Here is a 20,529-nt window from a genome sequence, read left to right as displayed (position 1 = left end):
ACTTGTACTATTGATTTCTAAGAACATCCATTCTATCTATAGTTATTTGAGAACGTTGTAGAGATGGAATGGGGCTAAGGCTGTAAAGATGCCACCACTAAAATCCTAGAATGCATCCAAGGATGTGGCTACAGGAGGGGTCCCGATACTTAAAAGTGGATGGTGGGTAGGTGACGTGCAGGTGACAGGTAAGATACCAGACTGTGACAACACAGCAATGTCGAGGGCTGAGTAGGGCTGACGAGCAAAGGCTTTCACGCCAAGTCCCAGAGCAGAACCGGGGTGTTGACGGAGGCTTCTGGAGGTGGGGACATCTAAGCTGGGCCGGACAGGAAGCAGGACAACCTGCCGGAGCACAGGGAGCAGAAAAAATGGTCCCTGCAAAATCCATTTGAGCAACTTTATGAGAACACCATCCACAGTGTGGGTGACCCTCAGGGACGAGTCAAAAGACACCTTTGCGGGGACCCAGTTCTGCCTCTAAGCCTCTGCTGACGGGTTCTCGAGGAACTGAAATCTGAGGACAGGGCCATAGGAACCACAGGACTCAGTGCTACTGTCTGTCTGTTTTCCCTGAGGTTTGAGAGCCACAGGGCAAAGGGGGAAAAGCACCAGACATAAGGACTGAAAAAAATGCGTTGCCACTGGCCTGCTGTGGAAACCGGAAAAGGGCAATCGCCCCTGGGCGATCACAGCCTGGCAAGCGGGGCTCAAGCCCAGGTCGCTCTCGCCTGCCCCTGAGGCCAATGTGTCCCTCTTCACAGGCTACTCTGCACAAGAGCACCTGGCAGCGCTGGGGCCCGAGCCCAGCAGTGTGCACAACAACCCACAGACGAGTTCCTGGGAGAGAGGAGGGGGGACCCCCAGGAGGAGGGGGGAAGGGACGAGGGCTCTCTCTGTGGAGTGGGAAGTACCTTCAGCAGTACCCGGAGGTTCACAAACTACGAGAGAAATGTGGATCTTGACCTTCACAGCTCTCCCTGCCAAGTCTGTCAAAGGGAGGCTCAGAGAGGTTGCCTGACTCATCCCAGGTCACACAGAAGTTGACCGCAGAAGCCCAGAATATAAACTTGGACCTGCCCCTCTCCCTTTATCACTCCTTATCAGGGCCCACCCGATATCTCCCTCAGTAAAAACAGTGAGGGAAGTTGGGGAGGGCCTACTGACGTCGGCCATAGACCCCGGAGATCTTTCACCCGCACCCTCTTCTATGTGTCTCTCACCCTTCAGGCCAAAACAGGTGACCCTCAAAGTGCGGAGAGATGGGGGCAGCAGGCCGCTGGGAGGCTTCCAATGAGCCCACCCAGGAAGCCCGTAGAGAATATAAAACGATGCAGCTGCTTCGAAAAACAGTTTGGCAGCTCCCCCGAAAGTTAAACACAGAACTGCCGTAGGACCCAGAAATTCCACTCCTAGGTGTACACCGAAAAGAATCGAAAACAGGTGTCCCACCAAAACCCGCCACAAACATTCACAGCAGCACGATCATAAAGAAAAACAGGGAGACAACCCAAACGTCTACTAGCAGGTGGGTGAACAAACCGCACTGCGTCCACACAATGGAGCACCCCTGCCATAAAGAGGACTGAAGAGCCGAGACAGGCTCCAACACGGAGGAAGCGTGTGTGCTAAATGAAAGAGGCCAGTCACAGAAGGCCGCGTATCCCGTGCTTCCGTTCACACGACATGTCCAGAACAGGCAAATGTACAGAGATAGAAGGTAGACTGGTGATTGATTGCCAGGGTGTCGGGCTGGAGGGAGACAAGAGTGACTACTAATGAACGGGTCCAGAGGTTTTTATGGGAATTATGCAAATGTTCTGGAATTCGACGGTGGTGATGGTTATGCAACACTGTGAATATAGTAAGAAACCACTGAATTGTACACTTTAATTAAAATGGTGGATTTCATCTCAACTTAAAACACACACACACACACAGCAGCCCTAGGCCCCAGGCTGGCGGGCTGCCCCGGCGTCTGGCAGCCCCAGCCTCCAGCCTGGGAGCCGCAACTCTGGCCGCAGGCCCACATGGCCCGTTGGCATTCAGGAAGGAAGTGGAGGGTGGGAAGGGGTGACAGAGAGCAGGGCCATGGGTTACGGAAGGAAAGGGTAGCGCTAGGAATATGGCACCGCCCGTCCAGGGCACACCCTGCAAGGCCGAGGCAGGGTCCGCAGGGAAGCCCCCGGGGGCCTGCGGTGAGGCCCAGTTTACACCTGGAGGTCCAGCTAAGGGGACTCTCTACCCAGGACTTAGAATGGTTTGGATTTCGCACCAGAGTCCTTGAGAGAGAATCACTTAACTCTCCTTTGGAGCCCGTCAAGGGCGTGGGGGGTGCTGAGTATGTGAGAGTGGGGGGTGTGAGGGGGTGAGTGTCAGTAGGGAGATGTGTGACTGTGCGGAGGGTGTGAGTGGGCATTTAGCGTGTGTGAATGAGTATGAGCGGATGCGTAAACTGAGTGTGAGTGGGTGAGGTATGACTGGTGCGTGTAGCATGTGAGTGAGCAAGTGTGTACAGATGAGTGTGTCAGCATGGGGGGGTGCGTGCGTGCACTCCTCAGGAAGTAGCGGCCAAGGCCGTACTCTGAGTGCCAACAGGAAGAGCCCCCCCCACTGGCCCAGTTCACCGGTGCCCCTCACATGCCTCCGCTGAGGGGCAGCTAGAAAGCAGTCTGGTGGGCCCTCAGCGCCGCCTTTCCTTCCCCGAGGAGAGCTGGACACTCCCCACAGGACAGCATGGCTCATGCAAGTGACACAAACATCACTAAGACTAGGCGTCCGTCCTCTAGGACACCCCACCCCAGACTGTCTGGAAGAAGGGGACTGTCCCAGGAGAAATCCAGGGGGCTGAGGGATCCAGGAGAGGGGACACCTGAGCTGGGCTGACGCCTGGGCAGGATGGGGACAGACAGAGACGGGTGAAGGTGCTCAGCTGGGGGAGATTCCTCAAAAGCCTGTTTCCGGTGGCTAAGCAGGTGCTGACCAGCTGGCCCAGGCCTATGACGCATTTCCCTGTGTGCTGAGAACTAAACCCAAAGACTTGAGGTAGAACCGTTCATCTTCGTGAAGAATGGTAAATGGAAGACAGGCGCACCCACAAACACTTCTCCACACACTGGGCTCAGACCCACCGCTGGTCTGAAACGCAGAGTGAGTGAGAGTCCCAGGTCTCCAAGAAAGTCTTCTGTCACCCCTTGTCTTTCCAAGGAAGAACTCTGACAGGCCAAGGGCAGGGCGTCGCCACAGGCAGCCTGACGAGAGGGAATCACACCCGAGTCCCGGCGGGAACTGCAACTCCACCAGCTCAGGGGTCCGGGCTTCCCAGCCACAGACGGTGGCAGGCCACGATGCGGTTGGTTCCAGGCTCACACCCGTGAGCAGGACTTCCCCAGGGTCTCTCCCCAACAGGGGATTTATGGATTTTTGATTCAGAACTGGCCTCAAATAAAATGGAGCCCAATGAGCTTTGCCATCCTTCCAGGCGGGAAGTGATCAAGGGAATGGTGCCGGTCCCCACCCTGCCCCTGCAATCCACCCCAGCACCACCCCCCCACCCCGCTCCACCCCACCCCCTGCTTCCCACCCCACACTGCAGGCCCACAGGGCCCTCCTCCTCTGGGCTAGTGCCGGTGCTGCAGCTCCCCTTATGAGCAACCCGGAGAGCAGCTGGAGCTTCAAAGGAGGCACAGTATGTGGGGACAACCGGTTTTCAAGCATTCCTTCATGCTGTGCTCAACCCCGCCAGGGCCCTGGCTGGAGGGTGTGGCTGCTCGTGGCGGGCTTCCACCCAGGGCCTTCTCACGTCCTCTTGGCCGAAGCCTTCCTGACCAGGCTAACTGGGACTGTGAAGTTGGCCACAGGCCCAGAACCAGCACGCACGGCATCTATTGCTTCATTCGCTCAGCCATGGGTCCTGAGTGCTGTGCTGGTCGCCGGGGTGCCTCTGCTGGCGGGGGTCTCATCCTAACATGTCAGTAGTCAGCCTAATAACCGACTAGTAGTCATCAAGCACCTACTACGTGCCAAGCTCCACTATCACTAATGCATACAATCTCAGAGGTAAACAACAATTCCTCCCACTTTACAGATTAGAACATGAGGCTCAGAGGTGGTAAGTAACTCACTAGGGTCACACACTAGACAGCACAGGAGACATGGTTTTAAAATGGTCTAGTGGACACCAAGCCGACCCCGATGCCCTGACACAGGGCAGGTTCCCTGAGTGTTCTAAGAACTTCCTTCCTGTGGCTCCTGGAGGCTGAGTTGAGCATTAGGGGAAAGAGCGAACTGCAGCCATTCCACCTGCTACTTGAGCAGAGAAACGGCCCTTGCAAAGCAACGCTGCGGTCCCAGGTTCCATCATTCAGGGGGCTCAGGGAGCTCCTCTGGCCCCCAGCTGCATGCAGCCAGTCATGGTAGCCTCTAAAAGCCCTGGGCACGGTAGGTGCAGCAGGTCTGCATGGCCCAGTCCCACGTTACAGATGAGAAGACTATGGCCTGGCATGGAGGGGTTGAAGGCCTGAAGTTACCTGAAGACTCCGCGAAGGTGTGGGCAGAGCAGAGCTTGGGGCCCTGCCCACAGCCTACCTTCGTTGTGCAGGTCCCCTCCGGGCTCCGCCCACTCCTGCCGGAGGACTTCCCGGCGGTACACCACGTGTGTCCTCCCACTCGCCTCCTTGTCCTGCTGCCCCCGCTCCAGGGGCTCAATGAAGTAGTCGGTGACATCTGTACGGATGAGGCCGGCCTGAACGGGGGGAGAGAGAAGAGGCGTGAATACACGGCACAGTACAAGTGACTGTTAGTGAATGCACACATCTGTGACCACGTGCATGAGACCACAGGTAGGCGGGCTCTTCTCCCGGGCCTTGGGGAGCTCTGGCATCCGCAGGCCACTGGAAGGGGTTGAAGGAGCCGTGCGAGGGAGCCCGTGCCGGTTTCAGGAAAAGCGGACCCACTCTCACTGTGTTGTGCACTCAAGAGTGCTACACACGCTTCACGTAAACGAAGGGTTCCGGTGCTTAAAGGGGGGGCCACAGCCGTGAAGAACACGCACATGCACCAGGGCACCGCACCACACTGCCACCGTCACAGGGGGCTGCCTTTACCTGCAGGCAGAGGGGAAAACCCTATTGGTAAGGCCTCATTGCCTCGAAGGTGGGAGCTGGCCCCCCACTCCAGTACAAAGTGCTATTATTTCAGATTTCAGGCATGTGTGTGTGCGGGCCCGGGAAAGCAGCTGTTCACTGACCGTAAATGAGCCGGGATCATGCCCCGGGAGCCTGTGCTCTGTTTTTAATCTAATTTTTTCTTGCATCAAAATAGTTTCTGTAAAAAAACATCAGGTATTGGCCTTGGAAATAAAAACACATAACCTTAGCCAAGCCCAGCCAATATGTTATTAGGCCCCGGTGGAGGCAATAATCCCCGGGGCACTGACCTATAACTAGGTGTGTGTGAATGTGTGTGAATGTGTGTGTAGCTGCGCGGCCCTCCCCCCACCCCAACGCGAGGGTCCACTTGGTGAGAGGAGTAAGACCTGCCCTCCCACCACAGTGCCTGGGAAATGGAAGGCAATCCTTCACAGATACATCTATTTGTTGAATTCCCTCACTCCTTTAACAAATATCTATTGAGTGCCTACTGCATACCTGCACTGCTTCGGATGCTGGGAATACAGCTGTGAACACAAAGCAGTGAATGAAGAGACCGTTTTTATAAACGTGCTGGCCCCGCCCCGTCCAAGGAGGAGTGCCTCTTTTCAACAGCCACTTTATGAACCTGAAACCTACCAGTTTCCCCAGTTTTCCCGCCTCAGCTTGCTTTGAGGTTGCTCCTTAGGGACCCCACGGGGCCTCCCAGCAGCGGCCAGTCTTTTCCCTGCCCCTTCCAGCTGAAGCTCTGGGTCAGACTGAAAACCGCACTTTGGATCAAGACCAAGATGGCAGCCTCCTGTGTCTCACAGACTGACCCAATCGGGAGGCCAAACACGTTCTAGGGAAAAGTAGTGGCATTGTAACAGAATAAGTGTGGGGCTTCCCAAGGTAACCACTTGTAAGGAGATACTCAGTTGTCTGCAAAAGTTCTGGTCTGCTTATTAAAATGTCAACATCAAACCTTATACTGTGCGTACTTCCTTTCTTTCAAAGCGATTTTACTTTTTTGCCTTGGCACCTGCTAGGTGCCAAGGGCAGGGAGAAACAGATCATAAATAAAGCCCAGCTTTCGGCTGTGAGCTGCTCATCACCTGGAGGGAAGGGCCCACGGAGAAGCAGAGTGTGGCCACGTGTTGGGCTCTTTGCTGTGGTGGGTGGGTCTGACGGAAGAGCGGGTAACCATCAGGTTCTCAGGAGGCAGACATTCAACTTGAACCCTCTTGGTTCCAAGTGGAGTATATTGGCCCCATGGCAGACTACGGCAGGGGCAGGCACTCAGCTCCCTCTTCCCCCTCCTCTCAGCACCCTCTGCAGTAACTCTGTTCTCCCAGACAAGGCTATGTAGCCCACTCTTATAGACACGTCTCCAGCCCGCCACCAGAGACAAGGCTCTCCTTCCATAGCCCCATCTGCAACAGCCCATGGGAGCTGTGTTTGGTCCAGCCTGAGTCGTATGGTCACCCTGGGACTTGCAGTCCCTGCTACAACCCTATGGCCAGCAGCAGGGTGATGACCGCATTGGAAAGGAGAAGTTGTTGGGGGGCAGGCACAAGAAGCCCACCTGAGCTGGAAAGGGCATGTCAGGTAGGGGCCTGGACAAGGGTATGGAAGTATAAAGGCAGTGTGGGGACCCGGGAGGTGTCCAGGCTCATGCGCAGAGACTGAGCCGAAACGCGGACCACGTGGCCCAGTCGAAGGGCCTCTGCCACGGCAGCCCAGCAGAATCCCCAAAGGAGGGCTGTTTTCCAGGGAACACAGGGCTGTGGGGCGGGAGGGCCCAGGGCATTCCTCGCAAAGTTACTGCAGCTCTGTGGCCACGAGGCTTGTGACGAGACTCTCCGCCCCGCCCCGCACCCATCCCATCCCTCCTACTGTACCCTGCTCTGATACCCATGGGGGGTTGTTCTGCTCTGTTCAAGGCCAAGCAAAGCAAGAGACCCTCACAGCACCACTCAGAAGGCCTGTGCTTCATCCAGGCCAAAGTCATAGAAACCGGGCTCGCCAGGTACTGCAGCCTTTCCTGCCTCTGCCCATCACACCTCCAGAAGCAGCCTGGCAGTAGAATTCTCCAGGCCAGGGGGCAGAAAACCCCACTCAGCCACCCCTACACACTGGGCCACCTGGCATGGCCCTCCCCCGTTCTGAGACTTGGTTAACCAACTACACAAGGAGGATTCTTCTGGCATTCCCTGCCTCACCACCCAGTGAGTCGATTTGGCCACTAGATCTCAGTGCCTCATATGATGGGGGCAGGTTCCAGAATGATCCACACAGCCCTAGGCTGGGCTGCGAGGCACTGCCTTCCAGCCCACCCCTGCCTGCCCACAGTCCTGGGCCACATTGGCCTTTCACGATCGTCATGCCTGCCAGGGTTTGGGGCTTCAAAACCTCACCACATTGCCGGTTAGGGCACCTCTAACTGTTGTTTGGATGCCTCTGGTGATAGACAACTCCCTCAAGATACCATCTTTTATATGTAAGGACACTCACAATGTTTTACTTAGCTGAAGCACACTTACCTACACGCTACCCTTTATAGAGTGTATCATAACAACAGGATCTGCCACTTATACTTACAGATCTTATGGAGTCTACAACAATCCTATGCAGTAGCCACACACATTAGATCCATTTCACGGATAAGGAAACAGAGGCTCAGAATGGTTAGGTAACTTGTTCAAAGTCGCCTGGCAGATAAGTGACAGGCCTAGAACAGGAGCCCAGCTCCGCATGGCTCTTAACTACTAGGCTGTACTACCTCAGGCCGTCCCTGGGCCCTGCTTCTGCCCTTCAGGGCCCCTTGGGATGAAGAAACTTTTCTTTCATAGTTCCATTTGCAAATCCCTGGGCCTCTGGTCTGGTCTGATCTTGCAAAGCAAGCAAGATGTTCACTTCCCCCTCTGGGGGAACAAACAAACAAACACAAACAAAAAGCACCCCTCCCCTGGAAGCCAGTGCTCCGCCCACCCTGGCGGGAGGATGGGGAGAGGGTTCAGCGCACAGCCCTCACAGGAACAGAGCCCTTCCACTCCCAGGCGAAGCAGCCTCGGCAGGAAAGGGTTCTCACCCCGCAGGCCATGTCATCACACCCTCAGCACTGCTCTGCCCGAGGGGAGTCCAGCCCCCACACTGCCTACCAGCCTCTCCCCAGGCAAGAGTGAAATAATCTCTATTTTTCCCACCCCACTTTAACTGTTTAGGACAAAGACAACCCTGTAATATGCAACCTGGACAAACAGTTTCAAGCCCCTTTGTGACTGGGGGCCCACCAGCCCCGACCCCAGGATCAAGGGCAGAACTTCCCCAGCAGCTTTCCTTGTCCATTCTGTGCATTGTGTCCAGTCTTGACAGGCAGTTCTTGTCCGGGCCTGGGTGCCCCCTCAGCCTCTGAGGGGATGGAAAGGCAGGCCCAGACACCAGATCAGGCTGCAGGCTGGGCCAGTCCCTCCCACAAGGCCCTCGGTTTCCCATCTGCGACACCAGGGGTTGGCCCATGATCCCCTCCAGCTCTGCCCTGGCCAGGAAACCGGGCCCCGCGCAGGGTAGACAGACTGGCAAAGGGAACTTTCTGGCTCTCTGCCTCCTTGCCGAATTACTCCTGCCTCTCAATTTATGAGATGTTTATGTTTCTGAAAAGTGGTGGCTAATTTTAAAGCTCTAAAATCAACTCAGATTTCTGTATAAGAAGTAAAGGGGGGTAAGATTAGTTCTACTTAGTTGGAAAAGCAATGTCAACCATATCTGTTTTCACCCATACCTTATTCTTTTGGAAATAATAAATAAGTAGAAAATACATGTGAGAAAGTTTCTTTATGCAATAAAAACTACCCAAAAAGCTGCTCACACCCAATTGAGCCCATGCACTAGTCAGACCCTCAGGCTATTTTTCTAAATGGAAACTCTGCAATGAGTAGGCTGGCCCCCCAGCCAAGCTCACGACCCTTTAATATAACTGTCTTTGAGGGGCCTTTCTTAGGAGGTGACTAGCTGATGGGGGAGGCCTGTTTGATATCACTGTGACATTGTTTCAGTAGCAAAGGTGACACCTTCTGCTGTCTTTCCGGGCGGAGGCCCCAGGCCATGCTAACTGAGGTTTCCCAGCCTGCTTCTCCTCAGGGGAAGCCCCCGACTCCAGAGTATAATTCCAGAGAGTGAAGGACACTTGTTGGGGGTCAGAGAGCTGCATGCTGGCTTAGAAACCACTTTGTGCCCTGCCCGAGGGGGCAAGTTCAGTTGTCAGCAGTAGCTATCATCCGGGCGAGGTCCCCAATATTTTAGTGGATAACTGGAGCCATGTGATTTTGGAATTGGCCTGTATGTATATAATCAAACACATTTATTCTAAAATTGCACATACTGGCATGTAAATTGGGAGGCAAGGGTACAGAGGCAGCAGAGAGAGGTCCCAGGAAGGCACCCCCAAGGACCGGAATGCACGCCCTCAGACAGTGCAGAAGCCCAGGCTTGGACAAGGGCAGGGCTCCATCTGCACTGAGTCCAATGCAGAGACAAGCAAGGATGCAGCCTGGGGCCCAGACAGGGCATGCAGCTTGTCCCTGGGACGGGATAACCCACATCTGCGCCCTCAGGTTCACCAGCCCCTGCTGAACGCCAGGAGGAAGCACTTCAAGATGGCAGCTCAAGCAGAGTCGGGTCTCCTCTCCCTTGTCCTTCCAAGATTGGCCTACGGGGGACTTCCAGGAAGACACAGGAGCAGGGCAGGCCTCCTCCAACCCAACCATCCCACCACCTCCCAAGGAGAGCGTATTCTTGGGCCTGAACTTGTTCTGGAAATTCCATTACGAGAGTTTTACTGCCTGCTGTGCTGTCTCAGGTTCTAGGCTTCCAGCAAATTCAGCCTGAAACTGTTCCGCTGTAGGAAATGAAAGAAAACCCAGCAAGTGGAGTCTGCGGTGAGGCACACAACTGGGAGCGCGGTGAGAACCAGAAACGGCTTCCACCAGGTTCTCCCCCAACCCAGCAACCTGCTTCTACGCCAGGCACTGCCACACGCCCCTCCCAGACCCCTCCCAGGACCGCATCACCCGCTGCCACCTCAGAACCCTTGACTTCAGCAGTCCCCGTCCCTGCCGCCTCTGCCCTGCTCGCTTATCCCTCCAGCATGCTGGCTCCACTACTGTTAAACTTCACTGGGACCTCCAACGTGTGACCCCACCACTTTATTACTGTCATTCCCTGGCCCCCTACCAGGTCCTCACACCCCGTCTCACCACTGGGACTTCTCGGTCTAGAATCCCAATTCCCCTGTAAACACACGTGACTCTCCCCTCCTGCTTCCCCTCCACCCTCCTTTCCCAGAGGAGCCGCTACCCTGGTTCCACCCAACCAGCCACGCGCTCCATGTCCACACACTGATGGAGGAAACGCACGTGGGGCCCACTGGATCACTCGAAACCAGCGGTCACAACCCTCACGTGAGCGCGCTGCTGGCCAGGGATTCTGCCTCACCTCCGTGTTCTGCCCACATTCCAGTTCTCCCAGCGGCTTAGACGTCCCACGCTGCCCCACCCTCACCCTCTCCTGTTTCCAAGGAGAAAGCAGACACCATCAGGAGGGCCCGCCTCCGTCCTCACACCACCCTGTGCTCAGAATCACCTCCCCTTCCCCTCCCTGAGGACGTAGCTCTGGCAGTCAGTACCCTCTTTCTGGCATCGCCGTGCTTGCTGCCTCTCCTTGGATTGTTCTCATGGACACACAGGTGCAACCAGGGACCTCCCGTCGGGGAGACTCCTTCCCTCGCTCCCTCCCAGCCCAGTGCAGTTATTGCCGGTCTCTGCTTTCCTCCCAAGCAGAAAGAGGCATCTACACTCACTGCCTCTGCCTCCAGGTCTCGTGCCTCCCCTCTCCCCACCCCGCAGGGCCTTCTGGAGCCACCACTTCCTGAAAACTGCTCTTATCCGGGCCACCTGGGACCTCAAGTGCCCAGAGCCAGCAATCAATTCCTTGTCCTGGTCTCACTGAGCTCCTCCAGCCACACATGCCCCCTGGAAACTTCCCGATCCCATGGCTTTAAATACCATGTGTGTGCTTTCAGAGAGCTCCCCTGCTACAGCTCCAGCCCCTGACCCCTCCCAGAATCCATGCAGGACTGTCTCACGGCCTTCTGGATGGAGACCCCAGGCCTCCACTGGGCACACCAAACCTTAAAGCACACCTAAAAGCAGTATGGAGATACGTCAAAAAGTTAAAATGGATCTGCCTGTTGACCAGTGATCCTACTTCTGGGAACATATCCGAAGGAACCCAAAACACTAATTCTAAAGAACATAAGTACCCCTGTGTTCAGTGCAGCATTATTTACAATCACCAGGACACGGAAGCAGCCCAAGTGTCTGTCAGGAGATGAGTGGATAAAACAACTCTGGGACATTTATACAATGGAATACTACTTGGCCATGAAAAAGAAGAAACTCTTACCCTTTATAACAGTATGAATGGACCTGGAGAACCTTATGCTAAGTGAAATAAGCCAGTCAAAGAAAGACAAATACCATATGATTTCCTCATATGTGGAATCTAATGAACAAAGTGAATTAACAAGGGAAATGGGGACAGACTCATAGATAGAGAGCAGGGTGACAGCTAGCAGGGCAGGGGGGAGGGAAGGGGATTGAGAGATTGAGCAAAAAGGAAAAAGGACTCATGGACACGGACAACAGTGTGGTGACTGCTGAGGGGATAGGAGTATTAGGAGACTGAAGGGTAAAGGGAAAAAAATACAATAAAGGTTAAATAAAATACAAAATACAAATAAAAGCAGACCTTTTCCTCCCTGGTCATCCTCATCCCGGAAAATGGCACCATGATGTTCCCAGCCACTCAAGCTAAAAACCAAGGGGAGTGGTGGGTCCAGAGATTGTTTTTTTTCAAATCCTTTCCCTGTCTCTCCCACCATCCATCATTCTGTCGATGTCAGGTCAGCTGAAAGCCTCACCCGACATGATCTGCAGGTTCTGGAACCTCTGATGGGTCATCCTAGGCCGCTGTCTCTGAGTCTCAACGGGTGGGAGGGAGCCGGCTCCACCCGACACACCCCCACACCCTGGGACCCCCACTCCTGCCAGAACTCCCCAAGGTGGCCCAGATCCTTTCCTCCCTCGGTCTTCATGAAGCACCTACTGCGAGCTGGACATGAGGGGGTTGGGCGTGTGCATGAGGTCGTGAGAGACCAGCCTCTACCCTTCCGATAAGGGCCTTATAACTAGCATATCTAAAGAACTCATACAACTCAATAACAAAAAGACAAACAACCCCATTTAAAATTTAAAAAAAAGAATCTAAGTAAACATTTCTCCAAGGAATATATACACATGACCAATAAGCATGTGAAAATGTGCTTGACCCCGTCTGTCGTTAGGGAAATGCAAATCAAACCCACAGTGAGATGTCCCTCCACACCCACTAGGAGGGCTGGGATCAAGCAGTCAGATAACTGTTGCCAAGGATGTGGAGAAACTGGAGCCCTGTACACTGCTGTTGGGAGTGCAAAGTGACGCAGCCACTCTGGAAAACGGTCTGGCATTTCCTCAGATATTAAACAGAGTTACCATAGGGCCCGGGAACTCCACTCCTTGGTATATACTCAAAAGCAATGAAAACATATGCCCACACAAAAACTTTATACAAACGTTCGCTGCAGCACGACTCACAAGAGCCCAAAAGTAGAAACAACCCAAATGTCCATCAACTGATGAGTGGATAAACAAAATGTGGTGTATCACACAATGACATATTATTCACCCACTGAAGGAATGAAGGGCCTCTTCTGGCCAAGATGGCGGCGTAGGCAGACATGGCTCGCCTCTTCACGCAAACCACACCAAAATTACAACTAAAACACAGAACAACCATCACTCGGGAATGTAGGAAATCGAGCTGAATGAAGTCTGACAACTACGGGATTAAAGAAACCACATTCATCCAGGCTGCCAGGAGGGGCGCCGGTGCAAAGCAGGCTGATCCAACACCCTCATAGATAAAAGTTTAGGAGGGATATCTTGGGAGCGAGGAGTCCCAGACCCACACCAGGCCCCCCAACCCAGGATTCCAGTGGCAGGAAGATCAGTCCCCACAACTTTTGGCTGCAAAAATCAGCAGAGATTCAGTTGGTGGAAGAAACTACTAGAGCCCCAAGCAGTTCCTCTTACAGAGCCACTCACAGACTCACCTACTCAGACTCAGTCTCTCTGAGCTCCAGCACCTGGGTAGCAGCTTGAAAGGCACCAGTGGTACACAGGGAGAGACTGAAGTGTCTGGCATCGAGGCAAACAGAGGCCATTGTCCCTTTTCTAAACCCTCACCAAACAGAGCCAGCAAGCTGGTGACATATCTGAGACTCCATCAACAGGGCTAACACTGTTTGACCCTCCTGGGAGATACTCAGAGGCTCTGCCCCACCCTGTGGGCCCACCCAAGCTGCATTTCCATAAGAGTGACTGGTCTTGGCTCCTAAATCCTATCAAATAAGCAACTGCTGGCTTCAGTGAGCCCTAGTGGCCGCCAGATTAGATTCACAGCTAGGCTTCCTTCAGAATCTCTAAGCCCAGCACGAGTAGCAGCCACCTCGCATTGCTTTACAGCTCAGGCAGGGTGCCCTGGGCAAAACACAGGCAGGGGCTGACCTTGGCCTGCACCACCCAGGAAACTCCAAGGCCAGCGCACCCAGTAGACAGCTACAGACCATGTCAGAGCACCACCACCCCGCTCCTCTACAGCTGATCATCTACAGACTGTGGAGCTTGGTAGTCAGTGATCATAGCCAGTCCTTGCAGCTGACTGGCCTGGATAAATCCCTCCCATTGACCTGCCAACAGAAATCAAGGCTCAACTACAAGGAGACAGTATACTCAGCCTACATGAAGGGTGCACTTCAAGTACCCAGATTGGGTGACAGGAGAGGCTGTGTCACTGGACCCTGCAGGACAGGGACCTACTACATTAGGCCACACTAGCAAGACACAGAGTCACACAGTTCTACCTAATATATAGAAACAAACACAGGGAGGCTGCCAAAACAAGGAGACAAAGAAACATGGTCCAAATGAAAGAACAGATCAAAACTCCAGAAAAAGAGCTAAATAAAATGGAAATAAGCAATCTATCAGATGCAGAGTTCAAAACACTGTTTATAAGGATGCTCAAGGAACTTAGTGAGGATCTCAGCACCATAAAAAAGACCCAGTAAGAAAGAAAGGATACACTGATTGAAATAAACAATTACAGGAAAGAACAGCAGAGTAGATGAAGCCGAGAATCAAATCAATGATTTGGGACATGAGGAAGCAAAAAACAACCATGCAGAACAACAAGAAAAAAAGAATTTAAAAAAATGAGGATAGTATGAACAGCCTCTGGGACAACTTCAAAAGGTCCAACATTCGCATTATAGAAGTGCCAGAAAAAGAGAAAGAGCAAGAAATTTCAAATCTATATGAAAAAATAAGGAAAGAAAACTTCCCTAACTTGGTGCAGGACATAGACGTGCAAGTCCAGGAAGCACAGAGAGTCCCAATTATGATGGATGCAAAGAGGCCCACTCCAAAGTACATCATAATTAAAATGTCAATGGTTAAAGGTAAAGAGAGACTCTTAAAATCAGCAAAAGAAAAGAAGTTTGCCCTGGCTGGTATAGCTCAGTGTATTGAGCACTGGCCTGTGAAGCAAAGGGTTGCTGGTTTGATTCCCAGTCAGGGTACATGCCTGGGTTGTGGGCCGGGTCCCCAGTGGGGTACACATGAGAGGCAACCACACATTGATGTTTCTCTCCCACTCTTTCTCTTTCCCTTTCCCTCTCTCTAAAAATAAATAAATAAAATATTTTTTAAAAAAGAAAAGAAGTTACCAAATGGTTGCCAAATGGGAGGGGAGGCAGGGGAGAGCGGGTGTAGAGGTGAGGGGATTAAGAAGTACAAATAGGTGGTTACAGAATAGCCGTGGGGGTGTAAAGTGCAGTACAGGAAATGGAGCAGCCAAAGAACTTAAACGCATGACCCATGGACACAAACAATGTCGGGGGGATTTCTTGAGGGAGTGGGGGGCACAGGGGGCACAAAGAGGGAAAAATCAGGACAACTGTAATAGCATAATCAATAAAATATAATTTAAATAATGAAAAGACAAGGAGGCCTTAAAAATAAAAATAAAAAAGAAATGAAGTCCCGGTACATGTTATAACGTGGTGAATCTTGAAAACATTATGCAAATGAAAGAATCCAATCATCAAAAGCCACATATTATATGAACCCATGGATATGAAACGTCCAGGAGAGGGGGAAATCTATAGACAGAAAGTAGATTAGCGGTTGCAACAGACGAAGGAGGGTTGTTCCTGCCCTGTTCAAGGCCAAGCAAAGCTAGAGACCCTCGCAGCACAAGTCAGAAGGCCTGTGTGCTTCATCCAGGCCGAAGCCACACAAACCGGGCTCGCCCAGGGCTGCAGCCTTTGCTGAGAGTGATGGCAGAAGGGTACAGGGTTTCTTCCTGAGAACGTGGAGACGTTCTAAAATTGCGTGTGGTCCTCATGACCCCACTCTGTACATATGATAACAACCCACTGATTTGTAAATGGGTAAACTGCATGGCATATGAATTATATCTCAATAAAGCAAAAGATGACACGCATGCAGGGAGGTGACACGTGTGCATGAGGATGACACACAGAAACAGCACACACACAGTGACAACACATGTGCAGGCAGACAACACACACACACACACCGCACACAGGCTGCCCACTACCACGAAAGCATGAGTCAGCATAGCTGGGATGAAAGCCTGCGGATGCTGAGATTCCATATAATTCAAACCTGATGTGCAAGCCCCAAGCCACGGGAGCTCTGCTGGAGAGGCTGGGCTGCCAAGGCCTGGGCCCAAGCCAAGGAAAGTCTGAAAGCTGATTCATCTCAAGCTGCAGCCTTGGGGACAGGCAGGAGGAAGAGCCCTTGGAGCAGGGAGCCGAGAATCACCAGGCCCGTCCTCAACTGGCACACCCTGCCATGCCCCACACAGGCAGCATTAGAACTCCCAGAGTAGGCCCAAGGGTCGGCAGACACACCAGGAAGCGGGCAGCCTCCACCATCTGGAGGAAGTTATCTGGGATGACCACTTGGCATTACTTCCTAAGGTCATAACCTCTGCAGGCCCCACACCCAGAGAGGTGCTGGGGAAAAGATACTGAGGTCTTGCTGGTCCCAGTCCATCTGCAGCAAGAATCCTTCTCTGGGGAGAGGTGATGTGGTTGGTGGGTGTGTGTGGTGGGTAAATGCAGAGACCCTAGAGCCAGAATCCGGCTCTGCTACTCAGACCTTGGCGAGTCACTTAACTTCCTGTGCTTCAGGATTACAACAGCCCTATACAGTGGGGTTGCTCTGAGATCATACACAGAGCACCTGGAAGGGTCCTATCTGGCAGCAAGGACCAGGCACATGTTCTAGTTTGCTTCATGGGTATCGTGACAGTCATTCAAAGTGTGCTGGGAGCCCTGGTGTCTCATGAAGGGAGTGCCAGGAGCAACATTCTGGAATCACAAGACAGCTTGTCTCTAACTCCTGGCTCCACTGTGGCCCGGCTTTGACCTGCTCAAATTCCCTGCCTATAAACAGGAAAAAATACCAGTGGTTGAGCATCCTTAGGGGACAAGTCCTTACCAAGAGAACAGGCTGATTCGGAGTAACTTTATTTTATTTTTTTGTGGTTAGCTGGGTTACCTTTATTTTTTAAGTATATTTTATTGATTATGTTATTACAGTTGTCCTGACTTTTCCTCCTTTGCCCCTCTCTGACTGGTACCCCCCTCCCCTCCAGCAATCCCCCCCTTAGTTCATGTCCATGGGTTGTGAATATAAGTTCTTTGACTTCTCCATTTCCTATACTTTTCTTAACCTCCTCCTGTCTATTTTGTACCCATCAATGCTTCTTATTCCCTGCACCTTTCCCCCCTTCTCCCCCTTCCTGCTCCCCGCTGATAACCTTCCATGTGATCTTCACTTCTGCAATTCTGTTCCTGTTCTAGTTGTTTGCTTAGTTTGTTTTTGTCTTTTAGATTCAGTTGTTGATAGTTGTGAGTTTGTTGTCATTTTAATGTTTGTAGTTTTGACATTTTCTTGAACAAGTCCCTTTAACATTTCATATAATAAGCGCTTGGTGATGATGAACTCCTTTAATTTGACCTTATCTGGGAATGGGAAGCACTTTAACTGCTCTTCAATTCTAAATGATAGCTTTGATGGATACAGTAATCTTGGTTGTAGGTCCTCGCTTTTCATCATTTTGAATACATCTTGCCAGTCCTTTCTTGCCTGCAAGGTCTCTTTTGAGAAATCAGCTGACAGTCTGATGGGAACTCCTTTGTAGGTGACTGTCCCCTTATCTCTTGCTGCTTTTAAAATTCTCTTTATCTTTAACCTCCGGCATTTTAATTGTGATGTGTCTTGGCGTGGTCCTCTTTGGGTCCAAATTGTTTGGGACTCTCTCTGCTTTTGACTTGTATGTCTATTTCCTTCGCCAAATTAGGGAAGTTTTCTTTCATCATTTTCTCAAATAAGTTTTCAATTTCCTGCTTTTTTTCTTCTCCTTCTGACATCCGTATGATTAGAATGTTGTCATGTTTGGAGATGTCCCACAGTCCTCTTATTCTCTCCTCATATTTTCGAATTCTTGTTTTTCCATTCTGTTCTGGTTGAATGTTTATTTCTTCCTTATGTCCCAAATAGCTGATTTGAGCCCTGGCTTCTTTCCCTTCACTGTTAGCTCCCTGTGGACTTTTTCATTTCACTTAGTATAGCCTTCATTTCTTCCCTTGTTTTTGCCATGCTCAGTGAATTCTCTGAGCATCCTGATCACCAGTGTTTTGAATTCTGCATCTTATAGGTTGGCTGCTTCTGCTTCATTTAATCCTTTTTCTGGGGTTTTGTTCTGTTCTTTCATTTGGGCCATATTTTTTTGTCTCCTCAATTTGGCAGCCTCCCTGTGTTTGGTTCTGTGTGTCAGGTAGCACTGCTTTGACTCCCTTAGTGAACCTGTTAAGTGTGTAGGGCAGAGACTCGAGTATTTGCCAGGGCTGGGCAACCCACTTCACTGCTTTGTGGCTCTGCGTGAGGGGGAGGGCTTGGAAAGGGGACAATGCTGCTGCCTGGCTGCTGGAGGTTTGCTCAGCTCTCTCTCCATTTCCAGTCACTTTATCCACTTTCCGTATGCGACTGGCACTCCTCTAGCTGTTGTCCTGGCGTTGGTTCTCAAAGTGCGTGTGTTAGCGTACATTCGAGAACCACGTGGGCCCTTTACTGGACTCTTCTGAGAGACCAACAGTTTCTTCCACCACCCCAAGCCCCACTGGTTTTTTTTTTATAGCCAGAAGTTATGAGGCTTTATTTTCCCAGCACAGGAACCCTGGGCTGAACGGCCTGGCCTGGAGCTGGGATCATCCACTCCCCAGGAATCCCTCCCGATTTTTACCCACTACACGTCGATGTGAGCCCACCTGTTCTGCTGGCTGCTGCCACACCATGTCCTCTCTGCCCGGCTCTGCCACTCTTACCCATCTGGATGATATGTCTTCTTCAAACCCTTGGTTGTCGGACTTCCACACAGTTCGATTTTCTGGAAGTTCTGGGCATTTTTTGTTTTGAGGTTAGTTGTGATCCTTCTTATGGTTGCGCCAGAAGGTGAAGCGTGTCCACCTAGGCCTCCATCTTGCCCAGAAGTCTGGTTCAGGGTAATTTTTAAAGTGACCAAGAGCATGCACAGATAAAAGGTTGGTGGAAACACACCCACATCGCAGAGTTGTCTCTGGGTGGCAAACTAGTAGGTGATTCCTCTCCTTAAGCCTTTAGGTCTTTCGTTTCTGTAATTCCCTCATCTGAAAAGGAAAGCCAAGCCTGCACAGAATGTCTGTCTGCCTGCTACAGTGAGCATGTCATAACCGTGTAACAATTATTTTAAGCAAAGTTTTTTTAAAAAGAGGCAAACAACATTAACTCCCCTTCTGCCATCCAACCTCCCTGCAGAGTGGTGTAGAGGCTGCTTGGGGGGAGGGAGGCTGGACCGGCCGGCTCCTGCACACCCCTCCTGTGAGATGTGGGCATCTCCCCAGGCTGAGCATGACCGCGGATCATCTGGACCACAGGTGGTCTGGGCCTTGGGTGCAGCCTTAGAGCCTACCCATCTCCTCTCCTCGAGGTGTGATTCCACTGTGAGTAAGGAATAATTCACTAAAATTTCCCTGAGCAAGGTGGGGGTCCGGCAGGTAGAGGAGGGGGACTGTGATCTGCCGGGCCGCCAGTGGCAAATCAATGATGTCACAGCCACCCCAGCTGGGGCGTCCCCAAGCCAGTACCTCTGGGACGATGTTGATGAAGATGAAAATGAAGGCGGCAGTTGATCCCGTCCTCTGGCCATAGAAAACCCAGTCGCTTAGGTCTTCAAAAGCTCACTAAACATCCTTAAAGGAAAGGCGCTCACTATTCAGGGCCCGAACCCCAGTGTCAGGGCCGCTGGCCCCACGGGCAGAGCAGGGCCTCACACTGCAGGTGTCAGCGACTCCCCTCCTGCTGCAACCCCCCCCCCAAGTCCAGCCAGAGTAAGGGCAGACCTTGCCAGGCTGGCAGGCTCCCCCAGTTTCCATTCCCTGGGCCCAGGAGCCACGTGGCTCTGAGGCTCCCCCTCTATCACCGCCACAGCCCACCAAGCACGGGCTGGGAGCACTGCCTGGCCCCCTGCTTGGCCCAGAGTCCTGGCAGCGGTGGCGGCAGCTTCGGGACGAGGAGACAGGAAGCGTTCCTCACATGCCAGAAGGTGGGTGGCTGCCAGGCCCTGCTGAGAAGTGGCCCCCTACATTGAGGCCCTGCAGCCCGAACCCTCCTCCTCAGAAGCAGACAAGCTGATGGTGGGGCAGCTCCAGAGAAAAGATGTAGCTGGTCCCTCCCAAGGCTGAGGTCACCTGTCCCAGGTCAGTGGTCCAGCCAGGGCTCCCCTCTGATCCGTCAGCCTGGCCCAGCGGGGTGCTGACATGGCCTTACAGCCACGAGATTAAGCATGAAAAATGTTTCCCATGTAGTCTGACACGTGGTGGGTCTGCAGGGAGCGATGAATGGGGGATGTGGGGTGTGGAGAGTTCCCAACAGAAGATGGGTGAGCAGGGGAGGACGGAAAGGGGCAGACCCAGCTGCCTGAGTCCCTGTGCCAGGCCCAGCTCTACGGAATAACGCCTGACCTCTAAAACCTCTAAAACACCCATCCCCTCAGGCCTCACCGCACCCTCGCACAGCACGGCGGGCAGGAGCCGAGAATGGCTGGGGATCGTCCTCAAAGGAGGCATCTCACTGTCTGTAATCCTGCTCTGGGCCCGCCGCCAGCAGCG

The 20,529-nt window shown here is 52.6% G+C and overlaps 1 protein-coding gene across 11 annotated transcripts in view; it reads right to left on the bottom strand.

Annotated features, from left to right (window-relative positions):
* The window catches only part of ADAMTS14 (ADAM metallopeptidase with thrombospondin type 1 motif 14), an 87,303-nt gene that overhangs the window by 53,919 nt on the left and 12,855 nt on the right, over positions 1-20,529 (bottom strand). For 8 of the 11 annotated variants that reach the window (XM_053663923.1, XM_053663926.1, XM_053663925.1 and 5 more), the window contains one exon: positions 4,588-4,744. In XM_053663923.1, coding sequence (XP_053519898.1) covers positions 4,588-4,744 — 157 coding nt within the window. Of the gene's footprint in view, positions 1-4,529; positions 4,745-20,529 lie in introns of all 11 variants that reach the window. The other 3 variants (XM_053663932.1, XM_053663930.1, XM_053663931.1) reach the window with 1 other exon arrangement.

The sequence above is a fragment of the Artibeus jamaicensis genome, unplaced genomic scaffold (assembly GCF_021234435.1).
Source record: "Artibeus jamaicensis isolate MK-2021 breed Jamaican fruit bat unplaced genomic scaffold, CSHL_Jam_final contig_332, whole genome shotgun sequence".
Lineage (NCBI taxonomy): Eukaryota > Metazoa > Chordata > Mammalia > Chiroptera > Phyllostomidae > Artibeus > Artibeus jamaicensis.
This window is presented reverse-complemented; position numbering and strand designations above follow the sequence as displayed.